Source organism: Mustela erminea, chromosome 4 (genome assembly GCF_009829155.1).
Source record: "Mustela erminea isolate mMusErm1 chromosome 4, mMusErm1.Pri, whole genome shotgun sequence".
NCBI lineage: Eukaryota > Metazoa > Chordata > Mammalia > Carnivora > Mustelidae > Mustela > Mustela erminea.
In genome coordinates this window covers 23,752,204-23,778,357 of record NC_045617.1, presented here as the reverse complement: position 1 = coordinate 23,778,357, position 26,154 = coordinate 23,752,204, and the positions used below count along the sequence as shown (strand labels likewise).

General features: G+C 38.4%; 1 protein-coding gene across 3 annotated transcripts in view; it reads left to right on the top strand.

Moving 5' to 3' along the window:
* Positions 1 to 26,154, top strand: part of AFG1L (AFG1 like ATPase) — a 221,097-nt gene that overhangs the window by 63,326 nt on the left and 131,617 nt on the right. For all 3 annotated transcript variants that reach the window (XM_032338881.1, XM_032338880.1, XM_032338882.1), the window contains 3 exons: positions 7,647 to 7,698; positions 20,790 to 20,891; positions 22,055 to 22,185. In XM_032338881.1, coding sequence (XP_032194772.1) covers positions 7,647 to 7,698; positions 20,790 to 20,891; positions 22,055 to 22,185 — 285 coding nt within the window. The remainder of the gene's footprint in view (positions 1 to 7,646; positions 7,699 to 20,789; positions 20,892 to 22,054; positions 22,186 to 26,154) is intronic.

Below are 26,154 nucleotides of genomic sequence, written 5' to 3'. Positions count from 1 at the left end.
ATCTTGCAACCCTAAATATGAAGCCCACATTTAAATTTCATTAGTTCCCTAAATATCCCTTTGACCGTGTATGTGTGTTTGGACTCACACTTTGCATTTGATTATGTCTCATAAAACTTTGATAGAATGATTGGATTTTTTTATGTTTTATTTTTATTTTATTTTTTAAAGATTTTATTTATTTATTTGACAGACAGAGATCACAAGTAGGCAGAGAAGCAGGCAGAGAGAGAGGAGGAAGCAGGGTCCCTGCAGAGCAGAGAGCCCGATGCGGGTCTAGATCCCAGGACCCTGAGATCATGACCTGAGCCGAAGGCAGAGGCTTTAACCCACTGAGCCACCCAGGTGCCCTGGATATTTACTTTTAAAAATATAAACCCTATGTTCAAAAGATTCTTTGGTGGAAAGTGGCTTTTATATACTGCCTATAAACTTCAAAACATAAATTTTACTAAACTCAATGGTTTGGAGTGTATCACCAAATGCATAATAGCCAGGACCCCAAACATTGACGATATCAGCACAGTTATTATTTTTTTTTCTTAAGATTTATTCATTTATTCATTTGAGAGAGAGACCAAGCATGGTGGGGAGAGAGAGGGAGAATCCCAAGAAGACTCTGCACTGAGTGCAGAGCCTTATCTCATGACCCTGAGTCCATGACCTGAGCCACGAGTTGGATGCCTAACCCACTGTGCCACTCAGGTGCCCCACATCACATTTCTTTATTGGACAGTTGTTAGTTTAGCCACATTGTTTTAAACAATTTTAATGACATTCTTTTGACACCTGCTTTTCTTATCTTCCTTCTTTGATTTAGATTACTACAGTAAGTCTCCTAAACTTGAGGAGGCTCTCTGACTAGAGAGTTCTAGGAGTTTTAGTTTTGTTTTTTGTTTTAGATTCCAAAGGTAAGTGATATTATTTGTTATATATCTTTTTTTTTTAATTTTATTTTAAATAATCTCTACACCCAGCGTGGGGCTTGATCTCACAACCCCAAGATCAATAGTCACAGGCTCTTCCAACTGAGCCAGCAGGCACCCCAGTATATGTTTTTTTTTTTCTGCCAGATTTATTTCACTTAGTATAATGCCCTAAAGGTTCATCCATGTTGTTACAAATGGCAAGATCTCCTTCTTTTTTATACCTGAATAATATCCCAATTATCCCAGCATATATATTTTCTTTATTGATTTTCAGTTGGTAGACACTTTGGTTGTTTTCCTGTCTTGGTTGTTGTAAACGGTGTCACAATATCATGGGGTGATGATATCATGCAGATATCTTTCTGAGCTAGTGTTTTGATTTCCTTTGGATAAATACCCAGAAGTGGAATTACTGGACAACTTTTGGGGTATCTTCAAAAGTGTACAGTGTGACCTCCCCAAAGGGGAGGACATTAAAATTCACTGCTATGAAAAAAAAAAAGATTGCAACAATTCATATTCTTACTAATTTATGAGCCTGCCTGTCTCCTTACATTTTTTTTTAAAGATTTTTAATTTATTTATTTGACAGACAGACAGAAAGATCACAGGTAGGCAGAGAGGCAGGCAGAGAGAGGGGGAAGCAGGCTCACTGCTGAGCAGAGAGCCTGATGTGGGGCTCCATCCCAGGACCCTGAGATCATGACCTGAGCCGAAGACAGAGGCTTAACCCACTGAGCCACCCAGGCACCCCTCCTTACATTTTTGACAATACCGTATTCTCTCAGACTTTTAGATTTTTGTCATGGCAGTATTTCGTTGTTATTTTAAAACACACCTTTTATTGTGAAGGAGAATAAGTATTCTTTCAAATGTTTAAGCCACTTGTATTTGTTTTCTTATTGTTGTATAAAAACTCCTGTTTACTAAGGAAACAAATTCTTCTCTGTAATATTGCAGGATTTTTTCCTTGCCTTTTCACTGTTCTTAGCATTTTTTTTTTCCCAAACAGAAATGCTTAATTTCGCTGCCTTTAATGTTTCTGTCATTTCCATTATAGTTTTTGGGTTTGTCTCTTGCTTGTAAGACATTACACTTAAAGATTTTAAAAATAAATTCATCAAAACACAGTTATAAAGCTGTTGATGAAAAGGATTACAAGAGAATTGAAACATTTAATTTGATGGACATGGTTCCTGGGAAGGTGGTAGAGGTGAGGACTGAGATCCAGAAATTGATGGAAAGTTACATAGGAAGAGGAATCATCTTTGTCACAGGTGGGAGAGAGGAGAAAATGAGTGCAGATATGGGTCAGATTGCAATTTCATATAATGATAGGAAGTTGAAGGAGTTCCACCCCGAAGCCTTCTGTTTTTCTAAGAAGTAGGAGACACCTGCTGAAAGTGTTGGGGGGAAGTGTAGGATGGCTTGAAGAGGGCTGAGAGGGTTCCAGAGAACTGTTGTAGAAACAGAGAGTGAACTAACCAGTAAAACAGAATTATTGGCAATAGGAAGGGACTGTTGAGAGCATACAGTCTGAAGGGCTTTTCAGACTTGTTTCAGCAATATTCTGAAGTCTGGGTGAACATGATAGGAAGGTTGATTTCTTAGTATGAGATTTTTCTTATTTTTAGCCATCCTTCCATCATTTATTTCTAATTTTATTACACTATAGTTGGAGTACACCATATTGACTATATCTGAAATGGTGCTACAAATGTATATTCTTTATGTGTTTGGTATAGTTTATTAAATAGAAAATAGTTTGAGTGCATATTAGTGTTGGGATCTTTGAGAGGGGTGTCTTATAGGGCGTGGTGTTTCTTTCTTTCTTTTTATGGTGCCTAGGTTTTGATGGGAACAGATATCAGTAAAACATGAAATTTGCAGTCTTCAGCATGAGTGAGTGGACCTTGTGATTAGTTACAGAGAGCTGGGCAGTGAGTGGGAACTCCCCTGTGCTCTGCCCTGCACCTGATAGATAAGGAAATGGCAGGTTGTTGAGTTGATATGGCTTGCCGAGGGCCACAAAGCTAATAAGTAGTAGAACCAGCATTTTTGCCCAGATCTTTTGAGTTTAGTTCCAGTGCTCTTCTGCTCTGTTTTGTACCAGTGGAGATAGGTGGTAGGTTACCACTACCTTCCAACATCATCTTTAAACTTACCATCTGCAAAGTCTATAATATAGTGTCATTGGATCCTTACCAAAAATCCATTAGAGACAGTGCTGTCATCCTAATTTACTAATTCCCAAAGATACAACTAACATAACAAATCTTTTTTTTTTTAATATTTTATTTATTTATTTGACAGACAGAGATCACAAGTAGGCAGAGAGGCAGGCAGAGAGAGAGGGAAGAAGCTGGCTCCCTGCCGAGCAGAGAGCCCGATACAGGGCTTGATCCCAGGACCCTGAGATCATGACCTGAGCTGAAGGCAGAGGCTTTAACCCACTGAGCCACCCAGGCGCCCCTAACATAACAAATCTTACAACTGTTCATTAAAGACACTTGTTCATGTTCAGAGTTTCAGGCCTTTGTCTTGCTTAAGTGTGTGCATTTTAAGGGTAGGGTGTGCATCAGAGTCCTGGCAGGAAACTGTTCACAGCAGATGTTTCAAATAAAGACTGAATCAGGATGACTAAGTCATGGGCAGGGCAGGCCTAAGACAGCAGACAAGGGATAGAGGGGTAAAGAGGGAGCCTGGAGTGGGCTGGAGCTGTGGCGTGAGGCCTGATTGATGGTCCTGGAGGGATGCAGCTCTGCCAGAGACAGAGCACTGAGGCAGGGAGGGAACAGGAAGGAATGGCCCCATTTTTCCCTGCTCCCTCCCTTCCATCTCCCGCAAGTAATGTGTCCCAGGGCTGAGGCCATTTAGCAATCGGCCAGCTAGGTAGCCCTCTTGGGGTGCAGAGCAGGAGGGAGAAGACAGTGGGGGAGAAGCAAATGGAGAATGTCAACACTGAGAAATGGTACCGGGTGGAGTTTTCTGAGGCCTGAGAACAAATATGAGAAATTAAAACATTAAGAAAGGAAGTTTAATGGAACTGAAAAATAGAGTAAATTGTGAGAAAATGTAAATTAGGAGCATGTAAATGATGTGGGTTCCTGTGTAAGTTAGTTATTTCGAAGAAAACTGTGAACCTTCCCTTCCCTGAATTTGCTACTATGAATACAGAATTTTAAAACTTCTCTAGGATCATTTTATAATCTTACTTGCCATTCAATTCTGATTTTCTCCCTTAAAAAACAGATTTTTAAATCCCTTGACATAATTTAAATTATTTTTGGTAGACTGAAAATAAATTAGGAGAAAATTAGCTTACCTCTCGAAGTAAAAATACTTGGAGTATATATTCTTTTGGTTAATGGTATCTAACATGTTACAGTTATATAATTATAGTTATATAATTAGAAAATATATATGTAATATGTAGTATAATATATTTGCTAAAATGTTCCTTTCCAAGATAATTGAGCTAGAGTGGGTAAAACAGGAGATAGAACCAAATAATATTTTTTGGGACAGCATTGATTGAATTATCTCCGTGTCATCTTTATTTCTCAGTCTTTGTTAAATTTTTGCCTTGAACTTCATTTATTTAGCGTATATTGATGATATCATGTGAATAGTACTAGAGCAGACCCAGGACTCTTCTAACAAAATGTGCTGTGAAGAATTATGAATTGCTCTGACACTTCACAGAATACAGAATGTTGCTCTCAAAAGATTTCTAATACATAGAATATACTTAGAGATTATGAGGTTCTATGCAAGTTTTCTAATTTGAACTGTTCTAAAATTATTTAAGAGCATAATGCTTTTTTTCTGGCAAGTTGAAAATAGAATAACCAGTGTACAAGAATGGCTCATATAAGATTTTTAAAACAAAACAAATTAAGAGGTTTTGGCAGGAGTAGAATCTGTTTTCCGTTGAGATTTAAGAATAGATGGAGAGTTAATGTGCAGAGGAACACAGGGAAGGCATCCAGCTGGCAGAATCAAAGCAAAGAAGATCCTTTTGCCTAAACCATGGGGAAGGTTCTTCGGGAAAGGGCGTGTTGGAGTCAGGGCCTGGGTTCGCAGAGAAAGCTAAGAGGAGCAGGAAAGCTGGAGAGGTTTCTGAGATATGTTGGAGTGAGCCCACAGATTAAAAAACAAAAGCATTATGAACTAGATTATATCATAGCCTTTGAGAATGTTCCCTGGCAAAATCCTGACTGCTCTGGTTTGTGCCAAGTGGCATAACTTTGGCTTCTTTCTGCTGTTACCCTCTCCGAATTCTCTCTGCCCTGGCTTACCTTGGCTTTTGCACAGATGTCTAGGAGCTGTTGCAGAATTTGAAGGTTACTCTTCTAAGTGAACCAAAATTTAGGATGGTTATTTGGGTTGATAATAATATCACGCAAAGAGAAGTTCCATTTTTTTTCTTCCTTGGAGTCCTCCATCCTCCTGTTTTTGGTCTAGACTTGATTGCTTTCTTGATTTGCTTGTGCCTCTGTGCTTCTAGATCAACCCTCCATCTTACCGGGGATTTCTTTCCAGGATCCTCTGTCTTACCTGGAGCCAAGGTGTTCCTATTTCTGCTGGGGAGGTATTTTTAATACCTTCTATGTATGGAATGCCAATTTTGCATTTTTGTACTTGATGGATAGATTAGATGGATTAGATTAGAAATCTTTGTCCCTCAAATCTTATTCAAGTCTTTATCTGTTGTTTGTGACCTGTTCCCCTACCCCTTTGTCATCTTCCCCAAAGGCCACCTCAGATGTTTGTAGGATATTCTTTATATCCCTGGTATCTGAAATTTCAGGATTGTGACTTGGTATAGGTTTTATTTCCCTCCCTGTGCTGGGTCCTTACTCCTTCCTCCCAATCTAGAAATCAAGTCCTTCAGATTTGAGAAAAATCTTGGCATTATTTCTTAGATAACTTCCTCCTGTCCTTCTTCTTCTATTTTCTTTTTCTGGAATTCTCTTTTTTTGTCAGATATTGGACCTCCTGATGAAGTAATCCAGTAATATTCTTATATTTTCCATCTGTTACTGTTGCTATTTATTTGTTGTGGTTTTTTAAAGACATTTCCTCAAGCTTATCTTTTAATCCTTTTTCTGGAATTTTATTTCTGCTACCATATTTTTTTTAAGATTTTTTAATTTTTAAGTAATCTCTGCAGTCAACATGGGGCTTGAACTCAAAACCCTTAGATCAAACGTCACATGCTGTGCTGACTGAGTCAGGCACCCCTCTGCTACCGTATTTTAAATTTCAAAATGTTCTTTTGTTCTTGATGTTCCTTTTTCAAAATTGCATTTTGTTCTTGCAATAGCTTCTTTTATTTTCCTCAGCATGTTAATTATATTGATTACAGTTTTATTTTTAAAAGATTTTATTTATTTATTTGAGAGAGAGAGAGAGAGAGCGCTTGCACATGAGCGAGGGTGGGGAGAGGAGCAGAGGGAGAAGGACAAGCAGACTTTGCACTGAGTATGGAGCCCAATGTGGGACTTGATTCCGTGACCCTGAAATCATGACCTGAGCTGAAATCAGGAGTCGGTCACCTAACCAACTAAGCCATCCAGGCACACCAGATTATGGTTTTATTTTGAAGTTTTCCTTTTGTTGTCTGTGTAGTCTCTATTTCCTCTGAGTTTAAAAAAAAAATTTATTTATTTTTAGAGAGCACGCATATGTGAGGGTAAGAGTGGGGAGAGGCAGAGGGAGAGGGAGAGAGAGACACTCAAGCAGAATCTCCATTGAGGGTGCAGCCTGTCTTGGGGCTTGATCTCATGACCTTGAGATCATAACCTGAGCTGAAACCAAGAGATGGATGGTTAACCAACTGAAGCACTCAGGTGCCCCTGTTTCCTTTGAGCTTTTATCCCCTCTGTACCCTTGCTCTGGTCTCCAATTTTCATCTTGGACATTTTTCTTTTGAAGTTTATATTGATTCTTATGTGTCAACTCATTTTAGAATCTTTGCAGATACTAACAAGCAAACTGAAGGTTCCATCTTTTTTTTTTTTTTTTTAAAGATTTTATTTATTTATTTGACAGAGAGATCACAAGTAGGCAGGGAGGCAGGCAGAGAGAGAGGGGGAAGCAGGCTCCCTGCGGAGCAGAGAGCCCAATGTGGGGCTCAATCCCAGGACCCTGAGATCACGACCCGAGCTTAAGGCAGAGGCTTAACCCACTGACCCACCCAGGTGCCCCTGAAGGTTCCATCTTAAGAGGTTGGTTGACTGGTGTACTCTACCATAAGATGATCTAATAGAGACCAGTTATTTCTTTGGGAGAAATCCACACATAAGTACCTTCAGGTTTTTTTGTTTTTGTTTTGTTTTGTTTTCCAGGAGACGATTCAGTGTCTCTAGAAAAATTCTTTAGTTCTCTTGCTTGCTGGGAATGAGCGAGGAGGCTCTTACTGTTTGGGGAGCCCATTGAGGAAAGAGGGGGAAGATTACATAGTTACTAAATGATGTAGGGGATGTAAACTCAAGTTATGTGACTTCAGAGCCCTTGCTCTGGGCTGCTATGATTCTTACCTCCTATGTTAAAATGTAAGTTGGGCTTTGTAGCCTTTTACATCAAATATTTTGTACTTATTGTGTACAATAGCCCATTTTAGTTCTGTATCTGACAGTTAGGAACACTATGTATATGATGATATTTAATTTTTTCCATGTTAGAGATTTATAATTTGTTCTTAATTTGCAGCTTTTTTCAAGGAGCAAACCTCCAAGGGGCCTGTATGTTTATGGAGATGTTGGTAAGTGTGTTAAAGTAAGTTTTGAGTGGTCCAAACAGGAGGTTCCTAGCTTTCATTCAGGGATATTTCTGTTTCCACCCTGCAGTCCACTACCAGCTAGGGAATAGGATGAGGCAAAGTAAAAGGGGGGTGGGGAAGAAGGGGGTAGTTATCTTAGTTTTCATTTTTGCTTCTCACAGGGTGTGACAGTAGTTTAAAGCAAGATTACTTAGCGTGATAGAGTTCAGACATTGTTTAGTGTCTAAGCTGAGTTGATCTCAGGGAAGTGATCATCTATAAATAGGTTCTTAAATAAATCAGAATCTCATTGTTCAATTCTGTTTGACTCAGCTAATCCTTAAAAAAATAAGCTGTTCTTTTGTACTTTTTTTTTAATTAGCATGTAATGTATCATTAGCCCCAGGGGTACAGGTTTGTGTCTTTTTTGCTTTTAATGTCCACTCATATTTTTACTCACAATTTAACCCTTGTCCTCAATTTAGTTATTATCTTTAGTTATTAGTGGATATTCTTAATGAATGAGTGGTTATGTTTCCTTGGTCTCCCACATCCATATATTGGGCATAAAGACTCACCTTTTCTTAGAAACCTTATGAGCTATTGCTTACTTTTTAGATTTTCCTAATGGGTCAATGTCTTGCTTCTTTTCCGATTTCATTCTTGGTGAAATTGTTTTTTTGGCGTGGGTGTTTTGCCTTCAGTTTCCTTCCCTCTTAATTCTAAACCTCTCCCTATTTACCCACGTTCTCTGACTTCATGATGGTAACTCTTACTTTATTTGGTCTTATTGCTTATCAATCAATTCTTTTATTTTCTTAGTCAAAATAGACATTTACATATAGCAAAATCAGTTTTGCTCCTCAGGTGATAAACCTCAGGCTCCCCTTACAGCCATAAAACCAATTTGCAACATGAGGAAGTTGTGGCAAAGGTTCTTAGTAAGAATTACAGGACAAGAAAAACAATAGGAGCCTAGTAAGTCGTTACAGTGCCTTAAAGATCCAACTGTTCTTTCCTGGGTCCTCCCTCTTCTTAGTTGTTTTTGGATGCCTGTTTTATACTTACAGATTTAGCAAGTCTAATAAAAAGGATTGGTGAGCTCATAAACAAGTGAATGAGAGAGCTTGCCCCTTCAGATTCTTTATGTTCTTGGAGCTTACAGATTTGAAAACTGTCAAAGAAGCTCAAGCTGTTCTTTTACTTAGTTCATTGGCTAATTGGTATCTTTGAGAACAGCGCAGGCTTTCTTCTTATTTAGAAAGCAATTTATACCAGGTGCTTAAGCAGTTTTATGTGTCCACACCTTTGGGTACTGCTAGCAGCTCTCATTCTGTTGTCGTCTCCCATTCTTTGCCTCTTTGGAGAACATTTACTTCCTATACCTTCACTTTCATGTGTAGTCATTGCTAAAATCAACATCTTTGTTTCTCCTGTTACCTCAGCCACTTAACCATAAATGGAGATTGTTAGTAAAACACAACTGTTTCTACTTCTGCAAAAGGACTTAAAAAAAAAAAACCCAATAATACCTCAAACTTATAAAAGTTATTAGATTTTAGTTTGGAAAATACAGCCATGTGCTAATAAGTTGAGGGGAGGTGTGATAGATGTAATTCAGCTGAGTGCTTGAAAGAATTAGAAAGGATATGGTAACATCTGTGGTTGTTCACAGAACTGGGCGTGTGGCAACCTTTGGTTAAGAATGTCTTTACAGTGCAGACAGGGGAAGAGAAAGGAATTGTACAGTAGGAAGGGAAGTGAACATTTTGATGACTGCACTCAGTTTAGTTGAGAATACTTACAAAACAGGTAGTAGAAGAGGTCAGATTCTTATTTTGCGGGGGAGGAGGTGTTATCTCTCTGGGACAATACCCTCAGAATGTTCTCATAAGCTTGTTTGTGTTACAATTTTCCATTTTAGACTTGGGAAACAGGTGTTCAATATTGAAGACTACTCAATGGGAAAGATGTCTGTTCCGTAGTACCCCCTTCTGCTCCTTATTCTGTACTTGCCCTGGGCTCTGTCATGATGTCATGAGATCTGACTCAGATGGACCCTCAATCTAGGGAACCCCAATAGAGTTGATATGTAAACTGGAGGCATTATCATCAGTGATTCAACCTTGAAATGTTTTCATTAATAAAGTGCTTAGCGTGTCTCATGCAGAAGCCAAACACTGCAGTAAGAGTGTTTTGTGGCTTCATTCTTATCCTATAGTTGGTTTTCTTCTCTTTTCTTTCTTAAGATTTTATTTATTTAGAGAGAGAGAGAAAAGGAGAGGGAGAGAACACGAACAGGGAAAGCAGCAGGCAGAGGGAGAAGCAGGCTACCCACGGAGCAAGGAGCCCAGTGCAGGACTCGATCCAGCCACCCTGGGATCATGAACCAAAGGCAGATGTTTACTGACTGAGCCATCCAGGCCCCCCAGTGTGGTTGGCTTTCTTACACCAAGGTTCCAGCTCTTGACTAGCAGACTGCTGTGCTGATGGCAGGGTTACTGATGCCTCCTGTACATTTGGAGAGAATCAAAGTCCATTTTTGTTTATGAGTCCCCTTTCTGCTGCCTCCTGGTTAAATTCTGGGCTTGGGTGAGGGAGGACAGCACTTACAGCTCCTTCAGCAGGAGGGTTGGCTGTGAAAAGGGTACCACTGGGAGGGGGAATGCTCGAGTAGTCATTTTTGGCTTCAAATCTATATAGGCTTGAAAATTAGAACTTAGAAGAGTTTAGGTTTTAAAAATTACTCCCCTGGTTAAAAAAGAACAAAAAAACTTCTCTTGAGAAAAACAGACGGTTTTATTTAGGATACTATAGAGACCAAAGCAAAATTGTGAAGTAGATAAAATTTAGTGTTGGTTTCTTCCCCACAGTTTTACAAAATCTGCCCTCATTCTTTTTTTTTAGATTTTATTTATTTATTTGACAGACGTAGGCAGAGAGGCAGGCAGAGAGGCAGGCAGAGAGGGGAAGGGAAGCAGGCCTCCCGCTGAGCAGAGAGCCAGACAGCAGGCCTCTATCCCAGGACCCTGGATTCATGACCTGAACTGTAGGCAGAGGCCTCAACCCACTGAGCCACCCAGGCGCGCCTACATCTGCCCTCATTCTTGAGCTCACTTGACAAAGGTTATTGAGTATCTGCTGTGTGCCAGGCATTGTGTTGTTTCTGCGGATATAATGGTGAATAAAAGCAGACACAGCCTTTGCTTACCCAAAGCTTATAGATTCTTGCGATGGCTCTGAAATGTTTTTGAACATGACCCACAGTAAAAATATTTTTACATTCTGACCTGAATATGTATGTGTGTCTACGGGTGCACATATGCATACACACCCCTGAAAAATAATTTTATGAAAGAAAACTTACCTTTATATGTGATACATTTGGATATTTTCTATTCTGTTCTAGTCTGAAAAAACAATTCTGGTTGTAGAGACAGTTTGAAAAACACTGGTCTAGTGTCTCTAATATGCATTACTAAATGTTGGCATGCTAGGTTTTGTTCCTGCTTTTCATCTTTTTGGGCCTTAGGATTTCTCATGCTGGACCTTCCACAGGGCACAGATTTCTCCTCTACCTGTTAAACTAAACTGCTTGGGCTCATATTATCCCAGGATCTGTCCTCTAGCTAAATGTCTGAACTATTTCTAAGCTGTTTCTATCTAAACTATTCTAAATTACTTGCTAAAATTTTAGTGGGTTCCATTAGTTGAGTAGGTTCCATCACTGATACATTTGCATATAAAAAGAGTCATCTAGTGGCACCAGCGTCGCTCAGCAGGTTAAGCATCTGCTTTCAGCTCTGGTCTTGATCTCAGGGTCCCAAGATCGAGCTTTGTGTTGTGCTTCCTGCTCAGCGGGGAACCTGCTTCTCTATCTCCTTCTCCCTCTGCCCTCCCCCACCCCCACTGTGCTTGCTCTCTCTCTCAAATAATCTTTTTTTTTTTTTTTTAAAGAGTTTTCTAATAGCATTTCACTGAAACTTGGTATATATGAAATGGGACATAGTGATCAAGCTGACCACTTGGTGATTTGGGACAGAGAAATCTTTTAGCGGCTCTGAAATCCACCACACACAGGCTCGTGCCTACCGTACTAAATCTAATGGTGCTTAGTATAGCCACATTGAAAGAATTTTACATTTTAGAAGGATCTTTGTTACCTTTTTCTTTCCTTTTTTGGTAGTGTCATACACTTAACATTTCCCTCATATTCTCCCTAAACACTGTTTGGTGCAGAGGAAAGGTATATATACTAGTCTCTGTTAGAAGTAGAAAAAAAAAGTAGGTATTGGTAGAAATAAGAGAAAGAGTGAATACAAAAGAAGTAGAAATTTAAGTACATACCATTTTCACATTCTAAAAATTAACATTATTTAATGTTAATTAACATTAAAGTAGTTACTCAGATTTCTAATTATGTCATAATGTTTGTTTTCAATATGATATTAAGTCTTTAGTCTCTTTGTGTGTGTGTGATGTCATACCACAAAGATGCATCAGCAAAATTCACACTGTTACACACACACACACACACACACACACACATATATACACACAGACATACATATATAAACTAATTTGTCCTGTAGGATTTCCTACAACTTGGGCTTTGCTGATGCATTCCTGTGGTGTAATGTGAGTCTTTCAGCTCTGTCTTTTTCAAGATTGTTTTGGCTAGAATAGAATAGAATATGACTTGCTTTTCCACATATATTTTACAACTGTCTGGTTAATTTCCTTAAAAAAAAAATCCTCCTGGGATTTTGATTGGGATTACATTCAATCTATAGATCAATTTGGAAAGAATTGATAACTTAAAATATTGATGTTTTTGATAAATACTGATTTTTTTAAAAAAATAAAGATTAAGTCTCCCAATCTATGGGCATGGTATGTTTCTTCATTTTTAAAGATCTTTAATTTCTCTCAGTACTGTTTCATAGGTTGTAATGCAGAGTTCTGCCATATCTTTTGATAAATTTATTCCTGTGTTTTCTAATGCCACTGCAAATGGTATTATGTTTTAAAATTTTAATTTCCAACTCATTGCTGCTAGTAGTAAAATCAATTGATTTTTTTTGTGACCTTGCTATATTCAGTTATATACTCTAGTGGTTATTTGACAGATTTTTAGGAATTTTTATGTATACAGTCATGCTGTTGCAAATAAAGACAATTTTTCCTTTACAACGTGCATGTCCTCTGATTCTTTTTCTGGCTTTATTGCACTAGCTAGGACTCCAGTATAATGCTGAATACAAGTAGTGAGAATGAATATCCTTGCCTTGTGTGAAGTTTTAGGGTAGAAATGTTCAGTCTTTCATTAGTAAGTATGATGTTAATTGTAGGATTTAAAAAATATATTAATTTTTCTTAATGTGGCAAAATAAATAACGTCAAATTTACCATTTTAGCCACTTTTACTTGTAAAGTTCAGTGGCACTAAGTACCTTGGCATTGTTTTGCAACCATCACACCTTCCATCTCCAGAACATTTTCATCTTCCCAGACTGAAACTCTGTACCTATAAACAATAATTCCCCATTCCATATGCCCCTCCCTCCCAGGCCCTGGCAACCACCTTTTGATTTTCTGTCCTTGTAAATCTGACTACTCCAGGTATCTCATATATGGTGGAATCATATATTATTTACATTTTTGTGTCTAGTTTATTTCACCTATTGTAGTTTCTTTGGGGTTCATTTATGTTGTAGAATGTGTCAGAATTCCATTACTTTTTAAGGCTGAATAGTATTCCAGCATATGTAACCAATTTTTAATCTATTCATCTGTTGATGGATGTTTGGGTTATTTTTATCTTTTTTTTTTTTTTTTTAAAGATTTTATTTATTTATTTGACAGAGAGAGATCACAGTAGACAGAGAGGCAGGCAGAGAGAAAGAGGGAAGCAGGCTCCCTGCTGAGCAGAGAGCCCGACGCGGGACTCGATCCCAGGACCCTGAGATCATGACCTGAGCCGAAGGCAGCGGCTCAATCCACTGAGCCACCCAGGCGCCCCTTATTTTTATCTTTTGACTGTTGTGAATAATACTGCTGTATCTGTTTGAATCTGTGCTTTTAGTTCTTTTGTGCATATACCCAGAAGAGGAGTTGGTAGATCATGTGACCACTCTGTGTTTAATTTTTTGAGCAACTGCTGTACTGTTTCCCAAAGCAGCTGCACTATTTATATTCCCACCAGCAATGCACAAGGGTCCTCAATTTTCCACATCCTTACCAATATTTGTTATTTTCTTCTTAAAACGGTAATAGCCATCTAATGGATGTTGAAGCGGTAGCTCACTGAAGTTTTTGATGTGCATTTCTCAAATGATTAGTGATGTTGAACATCTTTTCATTGTAGGTTTCTTCTTGTATTTGTCCTTTATGAGTTTGAGAAGTATGCTTCTTTTCCTAGTATGCTGAGAGATTTGATCACAAATGTGAGCTGGCTTTTGTCAAACATTTTTTCAAATGTGATGATTATATGGTTAATATATATATTGAATTTTATTTTGATAAGGAGTTATTTACATGCCAGCTTGATTCATTTAAAGTTTTTTTTTTTTTTTTTTTAAGTAGACTCCACACTCGGAATGGAGCCCAGTATGGGACTTGAACTCACGACCCTGGGGTCAAGACCTGAGCTGAGATATAGAGTAGTATGCTTAACATACTAAACCACCCAGGCACCCCTGAAGGATTATTATTATTATTTTTAAATAGAGATCACAAGTAGGCAGAAAGGCAGGCAGAGAGAGAGACAGAGAGAGAGAGAGAAAGGAGGAAGCAGGCTCCCCCCCGAGCAGAGAGCCTGATGCGGGCCTCAATCCCAGGACCCTGGGACCATGATCTGAGCCGAAGGCAGAGACTTTAACCCACTGAACCACCCAGACACCCCCTGAAGTATTTTTTTAATTGAAATTTTTATTGAGATAATTATAGATTCATACTTGTAAGAAATAATTTGGAGATATCTGTGTACACTTTACTCATTTCCCCTCAAAAGTAACATTTTGCAAAACTATAGTATAAATATCACAAACAGAATGACATTGATACAGTTCACTTATCTTATTCAAATTTCTTGTTTTACTTGTACTCATTTATGTGTCTGTATTTAGTTCTGTACAATTTATCACCGGTGTAGGTTCATGTATTTACCGCCATAGTATTTACCGCTGGTCAGTACCAGTTCTCTCACCAGCACTCCCTCATGTTGCTCATAATTTTGTAGCTGTACCTATTCACCCTCTTTAAGTCCTGGCAACCATCGGTCTGTTCTCCATTTCTAAAATTCTGTCATTGCAAAAATGTTACATAAATGGAAAAGTACATAACCTGTTGAGTTTTTTTTTCCTCACTCAGTGTAATTTCTTAGATCCAAGTTGTTGCATGAGTTTAGTATCTCTGGAAATTACTCATTTTAGTTTCCTGGTGTCCGTTCTTTACCTCACATCATAGAGTATCACCCCAACGTGAGCAACTAGTATTCAGCCAAAGACTTAAGAGTACCCACATGTTGATTTCTGGAGCTCTTCTTCATAGATAGCTTCCTCCTCCGTGGCACTTTGCTTTGCAAATTTCACTGGCGTTAGACTCCCATAATTCTGATCTCTCATAACCCAAGTCAGCCTGAACTAGGTGTTTTCCTTGGAGTCCTGTGCAGCAGGAGTTCTGTGCAGCCATCTGGAGGGTGCCTCCAAGACCAAAGCTGTAGGGATACAGGGCTCATCTTGTTTTTTTCTCCTGTCAGGGATCAGAGTCTTGTATTTTTATTTTCCAGTGTCTGAAAATATTAATTTCATATATTTCATCCAGTTTTCTAGTAGTTTATATTGGATGGCAAGTCTGGGAACAGTTACCCTCACACAGTCTCTCAAAAGTTTTCATTTTCTTGATACACATTGCTAAGCTTTTCTTACTTCAAGGTGATACACATGTTCACACATTTTACCTTCTGGGTTTTTCATATTTTTTAGCACCTTTGATTCATCTGAATTTAATTTTGGTGTGAAATGTGAGGGTAGGAATCTAGTTTTTTTTTTTTTTCAAATGGCTGAACATTTGTCGTTAGCAATTATTTTTTTCATATACAGTTATGATATATCCTTTGGTCTGCTTAATTGCTTTAGTTGACTTAAAAAAAATCCAGTGTCATTCAAGTATAATTTCTCTAATTTCATAACACATTTTTATTGTGTAGTTTCTCTTCTTTTCCTCCTTGCCTTCCCCTCCTCGATTACTTGCTACTTATTCTTGATTTAGAGTATTTTTGGCTCTTTTAATTTTTTTATTTTAAGTTTTTTTTTTTTTAAAGATTTTATGTATTTGTGGGGAGAAGAGAGAGAGAGAGAGAGAGAGCAAGCATAAGCAGGGGAGCAGCAGGCAGAGGGAGGAGCAGGCTCTCTGCTGAGCAAGGAACCCAATGCAGGGCTCGATCCCAGGAGGTTGGGATCATGACCTGAGCCAAAGGCAGATGCTTAACTGACGGAGCCACCCAGGTGTCCCTTTTTTGACACTTTTTAAAGAGGGGCTTCTGGGTGGCTCAGTGGGTTAAAGCCTCTGCCTTCGGCTCAGGTCATGATCTTAGGATCCTGGGATCGAGCCCCACATCGGGCTGTCTGCTCAGCACGAAGCCTGCTTCCTCCTCTCTCTCTCTGCCTGCCTCTCTGCCTACTTGTGATCTGTCAAATAAATAAATAAATAAAATCTTAAAAAAAAAAAAAGAAATTACCCACTCAGGAGAATTTTTTAAAGTGTGGGTGTTTTTATTTTATTCAAATGTTAAGTACTTTATTTTTTAACAGTTAATTGTGGTTCTTAGATATCATGTAGTATCAGAACATACTGATCCACTTCATTTATTTTACTGAGTATATACTATTTTATTATATGAATGTTACTCAATTCACTTAATCAGTTGCCTATTGCTAGACTTTTATTTATTTATTTTTTTAATCAGGAGATTGATTTTAGGATCGTGTTGTTGAGTTATTTCTAAATTGATTTTGATTGGGATTGCACTGAGCTTTAAAATAATTTAGCGAGCAAAAATATCCTTACAGTATTGATTTTGGTTCTGAGTATGTTTAAATACTTGTCTACCTTTTGATTGACATTGCCAAACTGATTTCCAAAACAGTTGGTTTTATACGATCACCAGAAGTATATTAGAGTGTTTTCCTACATCTTCACCAACATAAAAATGGTATATCATGAGTATTTTTTACTTGTATTCCTTTTATTTCTGGTAGAATTAAACTTCTAAAAATGTGTTTAAAGCTATTTATATTTTTGTGTGATTTGACTACTCATGTGTTTTTGTACATTGATCATCTTTTTATCTTTCCCCTGTTAAATCTGTCCTGTTTGGTATTCTTTCAATTGTAGTGGCGGGGAAAAAAAGCTAGTTGAATTAGCTGAATCAGGGGAGAAATTTAATGGCTGGTTTAATTATGGAGTTGAATAGTGGTCCGATTCAGCTGTGGGCAGATCTGTATTTAATATCTTAAGTAATATTTTTGGAATCTCTCTCCCCTTCCCTCCATTTCCTTTTTCCTTCACCTTTTGCTTCTGCTTTTCATTCTCGTTCATAGTTTTGTCATTGGCTTCATTCTTGGTCCAGTTTTTTACTGTTTAGATTTCTGGAGTTTTCTAGGTTGCTCCTTTAAAAAGAGAAGAGAAGATTCTCATTTTCAGAATTCACATTAACTGCCTCTAGAAGGACACCTACGTGACTGAGTCATGTGCCCCTTACAGGGCCAACTACAGTGTATGTGGTATAGGGGTATTTTGATTGGCTCATTCTGTGATTGATATTCTCGTAGAATCATGCTAAGTATAGAAATTTTCAAAAGTAAGAGATTTAGGACAGGCCAAAAAAACCTCAAAACACCATTGTAGTTTTTAAGAGCTCTTCATATTTAAAGATATGTAATGCTAGTCTTTCAAGTTTCATGAAGACAGGGATTTTTTTTTAATTTATTTTTTATTTATTTTCAGCATAACAGTATTCATTATTTTTTCACCACACCCAGTGCTCCATGCAATCCGTGCCCTCTATAATACCCACCACCTGGTACCCCAACCTCCCACCCACCCGTCAATTCAAACCCCTCAGATTGTTTTTTAGAGTCCATAGTCTCTCATGGTTCACCTCCCCTTCCAACTTCCCCCAACTCCCTTCTCCTCTCTAACTCCCCATGTCCTCCATGCTATTTGTTATACTCCACAAATAAGTGAAACCATATGATAATTGACTCTCTCTGCTTGACTGATTTCACTCAGCATAATCTCTTCCAGTCCTGTCCATGTTGCTACAAAAGTTGGGTATTCGTCCTTTCTGATGGAGGCATAAAACTCCATAGTGTATATGGACCACATCTTCCTTATCCATTCGTCCGTTGAAGGGCATCTTGGTTCTTTCCACAGTTTGGCGACCGTGGCCATTGCTGCTATAAACATTGGGGTAGAGATGGCCCTTCTTTTCACGACATCTGTATCTTTGGGGTAAATACCCAGGAGTGCAATGGCAGGGTCATAGGGAAGTTCTATTTTTAATTTCTTGAGGAATCTCCACACTGTTCTCCAAAGAGGCTGCACCAGCTAGCATTCCCACCAACAGTGTAAGAGGGTTCCCCTTTCTCCACATCCCCTCCAACACATGTTGTTTCCTATCTTATTAATTTTGGCCATTCTAACTGGTGTAAGGTGATATCTCAATGTGGTTTTAATTTGAATCTCCCTGATGGCTAGTGATGATGAACATTTTTCATGTGTCTGATAGACATTTGTATGTCTTCATTGGAGAAGTGTCTGTCCTATATCTTCTTCCCATTTTTTAATATGATAATACAGGGATTTTTGTCTGTTTTGTTTACTTCCAGATCCTGAGCACCCAGGATAGGTCCTCACGTGTGGTATTCAGTAACAATATATTGATTAATAAATAAGGATATTAATTTTATTTATAGTGATTTTGATATTCAGAAGGTTAAATTTAATGTAGCCATTTTTGCCTTTATGATTTTTTTTGCTTTTATCTCCAGAAGTTTTTTATATGATGGTCTTGTTATATTTTAGGCCTGTTTTTTTAAGGAGGAGCACAAAGATTACATTTAAATATATATTATTCACATTTTTAGATCATGACTTTTTTTCTGGATCTACAAGTATACTGTCTTTCATGCAGAAGAGTTTAAAATTTTATTAAATTTTTGCATTAATGTAATGATTTAAACCTGCTGCCACTCAGTGTAGAAAGAAATATTATATTAAAATTTTAAAAAAGATTTTATTTATTTATTTGACAGACAGAGGTCACAAGCAGGCAGAGAGGCAGGCAGAGAGAGAGGGGGAAGCAGGCTCCCTGCTGAGCAGAGAGCCTGACTCGGGCCTCGATTCCAGGTCCCTGAGACCACGACCTGAGCCGAAGGCAGAGGCCCTACCCACTGAGCCACCCAGGCGCCCTATATTAAATATTTTTGCAAAAAATTTCCCTTTAAATCAAATTGGTTTCTTCATTAATGACCAGATGTGTTTGGTGAATTGTATTTTCATATACAAAAAACTTTCTGGTGATTCAGATAAGCATGGGCTCAAAGTCCTGTGGAATGGAGGAAAGCCAAATAGATTTAAGACTTAGGTCTCACATCTTGAGCTACCTGTGACTACTTGCAGCTCCTGTGAGGTGCGGATGTGCACTGGGGTGGGCTGGTGCTGGGGGAAGCCGTGAAGATCGGGGACAGTACCAGCCTGTCCTGGCCTGGCCTGCTGAGGAATGCTGGGTCTGACCCGAGCTTGCGTACTACCAATGTCCCCAAAGTTCTGGGCTTTCTGCGAGGGAAGAAGACTTTCTGTGCATACTTTGTTAAATGTGACTCTTTGATTACTAAAGCAATCACAATGGCTAAAAGTTTCAGTGTTGAAAATTAGACAATGAAATTACAAGGCTTAATGGTTTCAGTTTCTTTAATTTGAAAGATTAATGTTCTCAGCTTTTAAAGAACGTGTTCTATCTTAAGGACACGTTCTTAAAAACCTAAAACAAAGGAAGCATAGAAAAAGAAGTGACAAAGCAAGAAACAGACTTTTTTTTTTTGGAAGATTTATTTATTTATTTATTTGACAGAGAGAGAGAGAGAGAGAGAGATCCCAAGTAAGCAGAGAGGCAGACAGAGAGAGAGGAGGAAGCAGGCTCCTCGCCAAGCAGAGAGCCCAATGGGTGTCTTGATCTCAGGACCCCGGGATCATGACCTGAGCAGAAGATAGAAGCTTAACCCCCTGAGCCACCCAGGCACCCCAAGAAACAAACTTTTAACTATTGAGAATAAACTGATGGTGGTCAGAGGGGAGGTTGGTGGAGAATGGGTGAAATAGGTGATGGGGGTTAGGGAGGGCGCTTCTCATGATGAGCACCAGGCCATGTATGAAGTGTTGAGTCACTATATTGTATGCGGAAAAACTAATATTACACTGTATGTTGACTATACTGTAAATAAAATAAAAGACTTAAATAGAACATAGTATCAACAGTTATAAAGGAAATACTGTAGGATACACAAGGAGAAATAAAGATAAACATACCCAAAAAAGTGTTAAAATTGGCAATTTTGCAGTTCTAACATACATCTATTATTTATTTTCAGCATTTATGTTAGATACTAATCTTTATTTTTTTATTTTTCATCTTTGAATTTCCCAAAGACTGCTCCTCTTGCTTATTATGGCCCAATAAATATTTACTTAATTGATTAAGTTATTTTATTCAGATTGGTGTCTTTTGGAAGAGCAACTAAAGAAAGAATAATCTGTAGCTCTTGCTGGTAGATTTACAGTTTTGTGGGGGAAATTGTCCCTGTAATGTTAAGTAAATGTTGTATTTTCTAATAACAGGATTTTGACAGAAAAGAGCAATATCAACATTTTATTTTTAGCTCCTTTAACATAAAAAATAAACACTCCTTTCTAAAAAAGTAACATAGTCCTAAGCTTTCCAGTAGAAGAGTGTGGTTTCATTATCCCAAAGCTAATGAACAATCATTAGAGCAATCAGTACATACTGTTTAATAGTTGTTTTTTTTTTTAAGGTACAGGGAAAACAATGGTGATGGACATGTTTTATGCTTATGTGGAGATGAAGAGAAAGAAGCGGGTTCATTTTCATGGTTTCATGCTAGATGTTCATGAAAGTAAGTGAAATGGTCTAAAAGAAGGGATTTTTAAGTGGGCAAACATCACAAAACAGTCATCATCTTTCAAAAAATTCTTAATCTTTCAAACCTTTTAAAAAATTAGTGTGCTTAAAGTGAGGTTTTATTTGGTTTCATTTGTTTTGTGCTATCACGAAACAACTCATGGTGTATTTAACGTTGGTTTTATTTATTTATGTATTTTAAAGGTTTTGTTTATTTATTTGACACACAGAGATCACAAGTAGGCAGAGAGGCAGGCAGAGAGAGAGACAGAGAGGAGGAAGCAGACTCCCCGCGGGGCACAGAGCCCAATGCGGGGCTTGATCCCAGGACCCCGAGACCATGACCTGAGCCAAAGGCAGAGGCTTTAACCCACTGAGCCACCCAGGTGCCCCTTAACATTGGTTTTAAAGACAACTTCAGTACTTCCCATTAAGAGAGGAGAGGTTACTAAATGAAGGTCAGGTATTTTCTCTTTCTACTAAGGATCAATAAGAAATGTTAAAAACTCACTTATTTCAAGAAATCCTTCTAGATTAGGTCCTTTCGTCTTGGTCATCATGGCAGGTAGGCATTCATGTGTGTGTATGTGTGCCTTACTGCTTTGTCCGAGTTCTCATGTTATTTTGGTTGTGCGTTATTTGTCTACCCGCTATACTGTAACCTCTTCAGGGCATTAGAAGAAAAATATTTTTCTTCTAATACTTCCAGGGTTTAGTACACATATAGGGAGTGAAGTGGGATTGCCTAGAGATAAGGGAAACATCCTGATCACGTATGCCAGACGTAAGCAGGATCACCTCCTCTGCCCGCATCCCTGAAACCCTCCACAGTAAGGCTGATGATCTGTTGATCCGCCTAGTTACCATCTTGTCATTAGGCTGTCACTTTTTCATCTCTGAAGTGACTGAAGGGTGGGGATGGAACGACTGTAAAGTATCCTTGCAACCTCGGGAATGCATGAAGAAGTGAACAACTTATTTTGAGGTTGAGAAAATACAACTGGTTTTCAGTGATCACATTTGATTTTATGTGGCCTTTAAACTTAATTTTGATGTTCACACTAAGGCTTCATTTAGAAATTTAAAAGATACATTATAGTTGCCTAAAATATACAATTAATACAGTATTTGATTTGTGTTTAATTTCATCCATTAAAGGAATACACCGCCTTAAACAGAGTTTGCCAAAAAGGAAACCGGGATTCATGGCTAAATCATATGACCCAATAGCCCCCATAGCTGAAGAAATCAGCGAAGAAGCATGTCTCCTGTGTTTCGATGAGTTTCAGGTAAGGTAGAGGTTTTCATATGTGGAATGGTATTCTGAATGACATGTGAAGATTTAAGTTCTGTTCCTGATTTTACGATTGTTTTATAAATTGCTTTGATACCACTTATGACTTTATTTTACTGTCTAGTCCAGGGATTAGCAAACTGGCTCACACAGAGCAAATCTGGCCCATCTGCTTGTGTATGGCCGGTGAGAAAGGAATGATTTTTATATTTTTAAAGGGTCTTTTAAAAAAGAAGAAAATGCAACAGAGACCGCTAGTGGCTTACAGAACCTAAAATATTTACTACTCAGCTTTTTATAGGAAACGTTTGCCCACCCCTATGTTAGAATCATGGATTTATATTGTACCTGAACCATGGTGGTGATAATGTCATGATTACAAAATAATGTCTTTAAAGATGTTTGTGCGTTTTTTTTAAAGTGTTATATTAAAAAAAAACAAGTGATTAACACATCTCATTTAAGTCTCACAACTTATTTATGATGACAGGAGGGAGTTAGCCTTAGTTGAACTTTCAGAGTTTCTGCTAGTTTTAGGATTCTCTGAAATTGTGCCTTTAAATTGGTAATAAGTTATTTTCTGATTTTTTATTTCTTATGAGAGCAAATATGGCATGCAGGCAAATGCCGGGTCTTATGCTTTTTCTGTATCCCAGTGTTTAATAATAATAATAATGATAATAATAATAAATGCTCTAGGTTAAGAATTACTTCCTCTTTATTTGCTTTCTTTTAATGGTTCTGAAATGTAGTAGTTGATTTTTCTATAATGCTTACCATAAGAGCAACTGATTATTGGAATGAAAATAGAAAAATCCACAACTATTGAATATAAGCTTAAAAATAGGGCTTCTCACCCAGAGCTTTTGAGTATTTCTGGAGCTGAATGCTGTGTCTGATTGCCTAGAATAAAGGTCCAGAGAACTTTGAAGGGGTGGGAAGCTAACATTTATTTTGTGCCTATTCTGTGGTGGGCCTTGGGTGAGTCACACACGTTATTTAAGCTTCACAACACATTTGTGATGAAGTAAGGGGATTGTCCTAGTTGAATTGGAAAGCTTCTTACAGTTTTAAGAGTCTCTGAAATTATGCATTTAAACTGGTAGCGAGTTATTTCTTATTCTTCTGTGTTTAAAAACCTGCTTTGTTGGGAAGATAAGATGGCCAGGTTGTCTTTATCTCAATTGAGGCATGATAGGTCTTTTTTAGCAACTTGATGTAGTTACCTAACAATGGTCTCGATTTACGGTAGATGAGAAAGAAGAACTTTCACCAGGAATGGTGTTACACTGAGCCATCTGGGGAGGAGGAATCTTTCTTTCTTTCTCCTTTCAGTCATATTAAGACAGCCTGACATTCACCACCTTTTTGGTTTTTTTTTAAGATTTTATTTATTTATTTGTCAGAGAGTGAGAGAGAGAGAGAGACAGCACAAGCATGGGAAGTGCAGGCAGAGGGAGAAGCAGGCTCCCCACTGAGGAAGGAGCCTGATGTGGGACTCGATCCCAGGACCCTGTGTTCATGCCCTGAACCGAAGGCAGATGCTTAACTGACTGAGCCACACAGGCATCCCACCACCTTCTACAAAGGTCTTCCAAAGAAGGGCTTATGTTCTGCTCAGAAGAAGTGTACCAAGCACACTAATGTGTTGCATAAAGAGAAGGGCCTTGTTTAGTACTGAGTTAACAGTTATGTTGTCAACAGTAAAAGTCAGTGATAAATCAGTGAAGGCCATCTCTTGTTTTCTCATTATGATCTCTTAATCACATTATCGCCAAAAAATCTTGAGTTAGCACAGTTAAATTTTTGATTAGGACATTAAAGTTAAATTTTTAAAAAAGTATATTAATACCTAGACTTTGTATATGATTCATGGTTTACAAAGTGTTTTTATATCTATAAAATCGTTATTCATTTGATTCTATAAAATAGGGGCGCCTGGATAGCCCAGTCATTAAGCGTCTGCCTTTGACTCAGGTCATAATTCCAGGGTCCTGGGATCAAGCCCCGCATTGGGCTCCCTGCTTCTTCCTCTCCCATTCCCCTGCTTGTGTTCTCTCTCTCGCTGTATCTCTTTCTGGCAAATAAATAAGTAAAATATTTTTTAAAATTCCATAAAATAGTTATTATATTCATGTAGATGAGGAATATTGAGGCATCAGAATTTCCTTGGTATCATATAAAAATCATGACCTTTAGTGTAAAAAATGCAAATTTTAAAACATTTGGAGTAAAGATTGGTCTGTTTTTGTGACACGCAGACCATCGGCAAGACTATTTAAGAAGGTTAAGACCCGATGACAATTTGATGGTGCAAAAGAGATCCTCAGAGAATTAATGGCAAGCAAGGCCAAATTACCCATTAGGTGTATTAGGCACAGTACTTAGGGACCATGATACTTTCAGGGGTCCATGAAAATATTTTAATTTCTTTTAAAATTTGCAGAAAAAAATGAACATATCATAATGAATTCAGCCTGTATCTCTATATATTTTATACCAACCCAGTCATAAAATATTACTTATGAATGTAAACACACATATTTTCAAATGCATTTTCTTTTCTTTCTTTCTTTCTTTTTCTTTTTTTTTTTAAAGATTTTATTTATTTGTTTGAGAGAGAGTGCGCCTGTTCACATGAGCTGGGGAGGTGGGGGAGGGGCAGAGGAGAGGGAGAAGCAGACTCCCCGCTAATCACGGGGCTAAATGCTGGACTTGATCTTAAAAATTTTAAGATCTGAGGACCCCAGGATCATGCCCTGAACCAAAGTCAGACACTTAACCGACTGAGCCACCCCTCTTGAGGTACCCCTCAAATGCATTTTTTCATTGAGGAGAGGACTCATGAAGGTAGAAATGCCTAAGACCCATGAAAGTCATAATGCCACCCCAATATTGAAGCCCTAACAGAAACCTCTCTGGTTGCACTGGGTGTTCTCCATTGAGTTCAGATTTCAGAGTGTTCAATGCATGGTTGGGAAGAAGGCAACAAAAGCAACTCTCAGAATGCTTGTGTTCTAAATGAGTGGGTCTTGCAAAAGAAAGGCAAGCAATAAAAATGATTTTTCAAATTACATATTAACTCTAAAGAAGATCAAGGTGGGGGATAGGCCCCTCAGTTGTAAAATGTTGCTTGCTAACAAAGAGAGAGTCGATATGACCGAGTGGTCATCGCCTGCCCCATCCAGAGTTGGTTTGATGTTCATTCATTTGTTTACTCATCCATCCCAGTTGCCTTAAATAAAGAGCCTTATCCCACACTGTAGGACCCGATCTGACCCACAGTCAAATGGACCATGTCTGGACATCTGATCTCTGAATACCAAGCCTACAAGCTTGCCAGCAACATTGCACTTGTGTGGTGGGCCCCGGGGATTGGGCCCGTCATGTCCTCTGTCTTGTGTCTCTGAACTAAAAGGCACTGAGGTCAGGTCCCACATGATAATGAAGCAGGAACAAAGACACATAGGAAATAACTGATTCACATTAGTGGGGAGAGCTACAAGGCTGCTCCCTGGACAGCTGCTGAGGTCTCCAGAGCTGCCGCGGCTCCCGTTACCAGCAGGTGTTATCCGTGCTGTTCGCATCCTGGAGTCTCCAGTAAACCCCTTTACTTTGGCTCAGTCTCCTGTGCCGATTGCTTGCAAACAGCCTTGATGGGTTTGGATCTGGGAACCATAGCTAATAGTGGATGTTATACCAAATGCTTCTTTCCCACTAGGGCTCTGACGAAGATATGCTCAGAGATACTAAAACCAGACTGAATATCAAATTGATTGCTTTTATTTGATGACAAATGCTACTGGAATGTAGCATTCTATTACGTTAGAGTTGACAACATGAGAGAACGCTCTGCCTTTGAACAGAGTTGGCCTGCATGTCCTAGGATGAAAAATATTAGTGGTTTTGTTCTTTTATTTCCTCTGCAATTCCAGCCTCCAAGCCTGGAGTTTACCGCTATATG